This window comes from Erythranthe guttata, chromosome 7 (assembly GCF_056151865.1).
Source record: "Erythranthe guttata isolate IM_541 chromosome 7, IM_541, whole genome shotgun sequence".
In the NCBI taxonomy this organism is placed as follows: domain Eukaryota; kingdom Viridiplantae; phylum Streptophyta; class Magnoliopsida; order Lamiales; family Phrymaceae; genus Erythranthe; species Erythranthe guttata.
The window spans coordinates 5,547,698-5,555,700 of record NC_142539.1 but is presented as its reverse complement, the minus strand read 5'-3'; the positions used below and the strand labels follow the sequence as shown (position 1 = coordinate 5,555,700).

General features: G+C 36.6%; 2 protein-coding genes across 2 annotated transcripts; one reads left to right on the top strand and one right to left on the bottom strand.

Moving 5' to 3' along the window:
- Window positions 1-231: 231 nt before the first annotated feature.
- Window positions 232-2,998, top strand: LOC105964521 (serine hydroxymethyltransferase 4). The gene is made up of 4 exons (XM_012989027.2): window positions 232-1,013; window positions 1,721-2,111; window positions 2,227-2,328; window positions 2,464-2,998. Exons 1-4 carry the CDS (start codon window positions 336-338, stop codon window positions 2,703-2,705), a joined length of 1,413 nt encoding a protein of 470 aa, XP_012844481.1. The 5' UTR covers window positions 232-335; the 3' UTR covers window positions 2,706-2,998.
- A 481-nt stretch (window positions 2,999-3,479) lies between these two features.
- LOC148769059 (putative F-box/LRR-repeat protein At4g15060) lies at window positions 3,480-5,051 on the bottom strand. Its single transcript, XM_088820205.1, has one exon. The coding sequence runs from the start codon at window positions 5,049-5,051 to the stop codon at window positions 3,480-3,482; it is 1,572 nt and encodes a 523-aa protein (XP_088676331.1).
- Between the last annotated feature and the right edge of the window lie 2,952 nt (window positions 5,052-8,003).

Here is an 8,003-nt window from a genome sequence, read left to right as displayed (position 1 = left end):
ATGAGGGATGAAAATGAGATAATTAAGACACGAGGGACTAAAGTGAGACTAAATGTGAAGATAAGGGACCACTAATAGGATTTGGCCAAAATAAATCTCAGAATTAACAAAAGTGAAACATGATGTTCTAATAAAAAAAAAATTAAGAGAGAGAAATTATCCCAACAACCTCAAGGGTAAAATGGTCATTCAGCCCCACCAAATATCCTCCTTAAATGAAACCCCAACCTCCCACTTTCACTTCGTCCTCTCAGCTCCTTCTTTCTCTCTCTACACACACAGTCACTCCTTTCTCTCTCACACATTCACACACACACACACTCTCCACCGGAGAAATGGATCCAGTTAACGATTGGGGCAACACCCCTCTCTCCGTCGTCGACCCAGACATCCACGACCTGATCGAGAAGGAGAAGCGCCGCCAATGCCGCGGGATCGAGCTCATCGCCTCCGAGAACTTCACCTCCTTCGCCGTGATCGAGGCCCTCGGCAGCGCACTCACCAACAAGTACTCCGAGGGCATGCCGGGCGCCCGCTACTACGGAGGAAACGAGTTCATCGACGAGATCGAGAACCTCACGCGCTCACGCGCCCTCCAGGCCTACCGATGCGACCCTACCAAGTGGGGCGTCAATGTCCAGCCCTACAGCGGCTCCCCCGCCAATTTCGCCGCCTACACGGCGGTGCTCAACCCGCACGACCGCATCATGGGCCTCGATCTGCCGTCCGGCGGCCATCTCACCCACGGGTACTACACATCCAACGGGAAGAAGATCAGCGCCACCTCGATTTACTTCGAGAGTTTGCCCTACAAGGTTGATTCGACCACTGGTTACATCGATTACGATAAGTTGGAGGAGAAGGCGTTGGATTTCAGGCCCAAATTGATTATTTGCGGAGGAAGTGCTTACCCTAGGGATTGGGATTACAAGAGGTTTAGGGAGGTTGCTGATAAGTGTGGCGCCCTCTTGCTTTGTGATATGGCTCATATTAGTGGCCTTGTTGCTGCTCAGGTAAAAAAGATTATTCCTTTTTCTTATGCTATATTGATTATTATTTGATTTGTTTGCTTGATTTATTTGCATGATGCCTTATTGTTAGATCTGTTTATTGTTATTGATTTTCTTGATTCCGATTTGTTGCATGTCGGATTCATTTGGGACATCGAATCCGGTTGTATTAATTCTCTGTCTGGGCTTTTGAGTATGCATTTGTGTTTGTGTTTCGACTCTCTGAAACCGTAATTGTATCGGATCCAAGATTCGTAAATGGTGCTTTAGTCTAGTGAAGATTCCCGTATTTCAGAAAGTTCTTGCCGATCCTGATTTGTCTAGATCCAAATTAATTTCATACTCACATGGCCTAATTGTACACGAATCGCGTGATAAGTCTACATTGGGATTAGCCTGGCCTTTGGCCAAAAGCTCGACTTTCTAAATCTGTTATTTTGAATGGTTCATTTATTTCCTATCGGTTTTATCAATATGAAGCACGCGTGATGATTCCATTTATGCAGCCTACATCTTGACATTGATATGATTTCGTGTCAAATTAAACCACTTTACGCATGTGCCCTGCGAATCAAGCAAGGGAGTTTTTGAATCTTGCTTTATGTATTGAGTCCTGTAATCTAAAATAATTCCGTATTTTGTGATTATGTGAAAATTAAATTGCTTGATGCTCCAATCTGAAAAACCACGGCATTGTTAAATGATTTTAGGAAGCGGCAGATCCGTTTGAGTACTGTGACATAGTCACAACCACAACTCACAAGAGTCTGAGGGGTCCTAGAGCCGGCATGATCTTCTACAGGAAGGGTCCTAAGCCAGCTAAGAAGGGGCAGCCACAAGATGCCGTTTACGACTTTGAGGACAAGATCAACTTTGCTGTGTTCCCTTCTCTTCAGGGGGGCCCACACAATCACCAAATCGGTGCTCTTGCTGTTGCGTTGAAGCAGGCGATGACACCTGGATTCAAGGCCTACGCTAAGCAAGTCAGGGCCAATGCCGTTGCCCTCGGAAATTATCTGATGAGCAAAGATTACAAGCTTGTCACTGGTGGAACTGAGAACCATTTGGTTCTGTGGGATCTTCGCCCTCTCGGCTTGACTGGTAATTAAAAGCTAGTAATTTTATTCTGTTCTTGAGAAAAAGTTTTTTACTGACTTGTAACTTCAATTAATATATTTATCTGATATGGGTTGTTTTAAAAAAAAAAAAAATTCAGGAAACAAGGTTGAGAAACTATGTGACCTGTGCAACATTACTGTTAACAAGAATGCTGTGTTTGGTGACAGCAGTGCATTGGCCCCTGGAGGTGTTCGCATTGGTAAGAATCCCGATGCAATTACCTGTAACTTTATTTGCATTACTAGACATAAAAGTCGAAATTTATATGATTTTTCGAGTGTCGCTCGTCTGTAATTTATGATAAAAAAAAAACAAAATGTTGTGGAATTCGCAGGTGCGCCCGCCATGACATCTCGAGGATTAGTCGAGAAAGACTTTGAGCAGATAGCCGAGTTCCTACACAGGGCAGTGAGCGTAACCCTAAAGATTCAGAAAGAGCACGGTAAACTACTAAAGGACTTCAACAAAGGACTTGTCAACAACAAAGACATTGAAGAGCTTAAGGCTGACGTCGAAAAGTTTTCGTCCTCCTTTGACATGCCTGGCTTCAAAATGTCCGAGATGAAGTACCAATAAATTCCACCCCCTCCGCATTTTCTTATTATTATTAGGCTTGCCCAATCAATGTTCTTGATTTTATCGTTAAATTTTTCGCGTTTGAATTTGTCCAATTTGTATTAAGCGGAAGAATAATTTCTTTCATTTTTTTCTTTCTTGCTTTCTATTTCTTCTCCCACTGCTTCGGTTTTCTACCGATTTTGTGGGGGTTTCGGTTATGTTTTTGTTGGAAGTTGTAGCTGTCGACGGAAGTTTGCAGCGAAATATCTTTTTTTTCGATATACAAAAGTGATTCTATTGTTCTGTGTTAATGGTTTTTCTAGTTTTCGACACGGTTATCGTTTTTCTCATTAAATTACGAACATACCCATGAGGTGAGGTGAAATTACGAAACAACCCCTCTTGTTATCGGAATTACATCAATCCTGAACCACTGAAATGCCCTTGACTAAAAAGAACAAAGGCAACAGAAATAGAAAATTCAAACTACAAATAACCCCTAAGGTATGCCAAAACTCAAACTTGGTATTCAATTTATTTTGAAGAAATCCAAGTTATGCTTGAAAGTTTTAAAATGAAGAAAATATCTTAATATTAAAATATTTGTGTTACACCTATATTATTTCTAAATAAAATAGATAATTTGTTTCCTCCATAAATTTGTGTAACCAACAAAAAGAAAAAGAGAGAAGGGCACTGTGCTAAAGATGAAAAAGGAAAGAAAAAGACTATGCAATGTAAAAGCGATTTATGTATAATTCTAAATCGAGGTTTCTTCGAAGGATCTCTCACTTACTGTAATCCTCTCCATTTTAATGCAAAGCGAACACGACCGTATTCCTTTTCTTGATAGTTCGACAAATCCGACAGAGTTATTGGACGCCATTCTTCTTTGAGATACCACTCCTTAATTTCAAAGCTCACTTCCTCCAAATCTTGGAACCACAACTGTCTGAATTGATCATCTTCGTCTCGGCCACTTTCTCCCTCCACTAGAATCTTCCACAGACACTCGATCCTTTCCATGCCCTCGTTGTCGCTAATCCGAAAATAGTCATTGATGTTTCTTGGACGACAAATAGAAAACACATTGTTTAAAAGAGATGGCATATGAGATAAATGACAAGGCGACGATTTCATCAAGCTATCACAACGCAAGCTCAGTGTCTCTACCTCAGGTTTATTATCACCACTACTAATATTTTCTCGAATTACTTCGTGAATATCATTCATGTGAAACCGGTTGATAGAAAGAGCAATTTCAGATTGGATTAACGACTTGAGCAGTTCATTTAGCTTGAGGAACCACGGAGAGGGAGCATCGTTCGGATGCAGATGTGTTAGGTTTATTTCTGAATCCCACTTATTCAATGTGGTTGCGAAAGAGATGGATGGTACAAAGTCTCCTTCGTATTTGAAATCGAGTATGTTTGGTGCGTCGATAAATAGTTGGGTTTCTTTGAGTCCATCACAGCTGTCGATGCACAAGTGTTTGAGACATGGGAATTTACACGAAGACAAGTGGTCCCATGAAAGTTTCGCATCGAAAATATATAATTCATTTAGATTACGAAAATCCGCTCCTTTGTGGAACATAAGATTGCCGGAACTAATTTTGATGGTTTCAAGAGATGGGGGATGGATTTCGTTTCGGCAAAGTTCCCCGGTGAAATCATACATCTCTGAAAAGGAAATATACTTGAGATGGTGAAGATTATTCAACGTAATTGTTCTTAACCTCAAACATCCTTCGACATCCAAAGTTTCGATCAAAGGGCAGCTATCAATTATCTTCTGAAAAATTTCGTCCTCGATCCAATCTTCTCTGAGACAAAGTGATCGTAGATTGTTGAGAAGTACTATCCTTTCAATAGTGTTTCGGTCCAACACGAAATTTTCCAAACGCAAATCTTGGAGCGATTCGGCTACAAAGACTACGGAGGGCAGTCTAAGACGAGTCGAATAAAGTTTCGAATGAAGGGAAAGACAAAACTTCTTGAGACCCATATTTTTGAGTAACGGGATCCATCTTTCGAGAAGCATAACCGATGATTCGTGATCCAAATGATCGCGTAACGATATACGAAGGTGAAATTCCTCTACGCACATCCTTTGATCGCGATACCGCTGTAAATTCCTGGTCACAAGGGATAGAAAATCTTGTTTGTTACCTTTGAATGCGGCGTCTGAAAAATCAAGATTGGGACGAGTGCACCAAATATTACGCCATGAATTCGACAATACAGATGTTCGGACAGCATCTTTCTGGGACAGGAAATAAAGTATTATGTGCAATATGTCTTTAGGCAATTCGGATATCCTGTCCATGGAGTTTGAATCGTCTCTACTTTCTGCGTTACCCATAGCAGAAACTGTTGAGAACAAAATAAGCTCGAAGAAACCCTAAGCCCTTTTTTTTTGTTTTTTTTTTTTTGGTTAGAAAAATTTAAGCTCGAAGAAACCCTAAGCGCTTTTTTTTATATTTTTTTATTTTGGCACCCTAAATTTCCTTGTTTTAAGATTCTTATTATTTATTGATTAGAGATATACTCCAATAGTTTTATTCCCTTTTTTTTTGTTTTGTTTATCTTTATTCCTACTACTCAATCCTTCTTAATTTTATTTTTCATTCAAAATATATATATATATATATATATATATATATATATATATATATATATATATATATATATATATATATATATATATATATATACAAAATACCATAGCTCATCTTGTTATCAGATAATAATTTTAGTGCTATCATGTTCTATACTTCTATATATTTCTTAATGCATTCTTGTAGACTCTACACCTACACCTAGTTGGAGAAATTAGATGCTACACCTGATTATTTATATTTGGTGGATTTGAACGGTATATTTAAACATAATCACATACACATCTATATATCATGTTTGTTAATGAGTAATTGTTTAATTAAATTTATAGTTCAAATCTAAATAATTAGGTGTATCATCTAACTCCCCCATCTACTATTGCCGGTGGCATGCTAGGATATGACTAGGATGGCCCAACTCAATTAAAATTTACCTCAATTAAAATTTAGAGGGAATTATGGCCAACCCCTGAGGTAATGTCAAATTGCAAAAAAACTTTTTATGTTTGGGTAATTACAAAGTTCACCTTCAAAGTTCAATTTTAAACACGTTTGGTCCCCGCCGATACATGCTCGTTAGCAAGTAATGGAAAACACTACTTTGGGGCCAAAATTGAAATTTTAAATTTTTTGGGGCTGAAAAATAATTAGATATATAAAATATACTACTTATAATTAAATATTTAATAATAATAAAAAAGAAATTAACTAATTTATTTTAGTATACTTAATATTATTATAATTATACTACTTATAATTAAAATTTTAATAATAAAAAAAGTTTAATGAAAGTAATTATTTTTAATTATACTACTTATAACTAATTTTTTAATAATAAACAAAGAAATTAACTAAACAAATTATTTTTCATTATACTTAATTTATTATAATTATACTACTTATAATTAAATTTTAATAATAAAAAAGAAATCTACTAAACAAGTTATTTTTAATTATGCTTAATATTATTTTTAATTATACTACTTATAATTAAAATTTTAATAATAAACAAAGAAATTAACTAAACAAATTTCATTAATACTTAATATTATTAAAAGAATAATTATAAATATTTCAAATATCAAACTATTTTCCAGCCCAAAAATTTTTAAAATTTCAATTTTGGCCCGAAAATAGTGTTTTCCGTTACTTGTAAACGGACATGTAACGGCGATGACCAAAAGTGTTTAAAATTGAACCTTGGAGGTAAACTTTGTTCAGTTTGGAACAATGGGGATCAAAAGTTGAATCGGGCCAAACATGAGGGACCAAAAGTGTAATTCTCCCCACGTCCACCCTCGCGGTGTCAAATTTAGTGGGATCACTAGGCCAAAACGCAAGACTGGCGACGAAAACTGTCTTCTCGCGGCACTTTTGTACGTCTTGCGACTCGTAATTTTCGTCGAAAATTAAGCTAAAATCGTCGCCAAATGCCCCGTCACAAACCCAACAACGAAAAAACATGCGATGCCAAATTTGGCGACAAATCACATAGATCGTCGCCAATTCCATATTTTCTGAAGAAAAAAAATGTTTTTTTATTAGTCGCGGCGGATGCAACTATTCTGTTGCACGCTGTATGCGACGAATATAAATAAATTCGTAAACAATCGCTACGAAAATATATTTCATCGCCAAACTTAGCGACGTTTGAAACTTTTCCGTCGCATGTTCTCTGAATATTTTGGCGACTGAATAGTATTTTCGTTGCATGGCGAGAATCATTTTGGCGACGATTTCTCAGATATGATTCGTCGCAAATGTTTTAGTTTTATATTTACTTTGCGACGATTTTTCATTAGTCGCAATTGTTTTTCAATATTACTTTTATTTGTTTAATTATTTTCAATTAAAAAAAATCGAAACAATATTAAATCAGAAATATTAAAACCACGATTACGGATGAAATATCAAGGTAGCACACAAGCATCAATTCCAAAAGTAAATAAAAACTTGAAAGCATAAATGTAGTATGTTGTCACAAACTTTAGTTCAAAAGGCACACTAACTTCATCCGTTTTTTATACTCCACTATCATTAGGACGTGTCGACGTTGAGGATTGTAATTGTTGTTGTCTCAATTGCTCGAGCAAGGTGTTCACAATATCTCGGGTTTCCTATAATTGCTCTTGCAATTGATACACTTTTTCGTCTTTAATCTGCATTTGTTCTTGTATTGTTTCTCGGGTTTCCTGCAATTGCTTTTCCAATCGATTCACTTTTTCGGATTTCATTTGCATTTGTTCTAGCATTGACTTCATTTGAATTTCCACTTCTAGATTATGTAGAATATTCTCAATTTTTTATCCGTTTTACCCTATTCGAGCTCCACAAATTGAAATAAGATGATCATAAGACATGTCTCTTGGCTTGTACATATCAGATTGTAGTGCATCATAAACTGATTTTTTACACAAAACGAGAACAAACTAGAGAACATTCCACGTAATGTAGAAGATTATGTTCAATTTGATACAATAAGAGTGAACGTGTTAGAAGATTTATAGTTAAGGAGTGATTATAATTGCCTAAACTAGATGGACTTTTTTGTAATTTGACCATATATCAGGGGGTGGCCGTAATTTCTACCCTAAAATTTGATAGTATTTGCCTCTGTGCGATGGACGGAATAACATTTCAAAATATAAAAAAGGAATTATTTAAATACATGATAATATGATTAATTGCAATAAGAA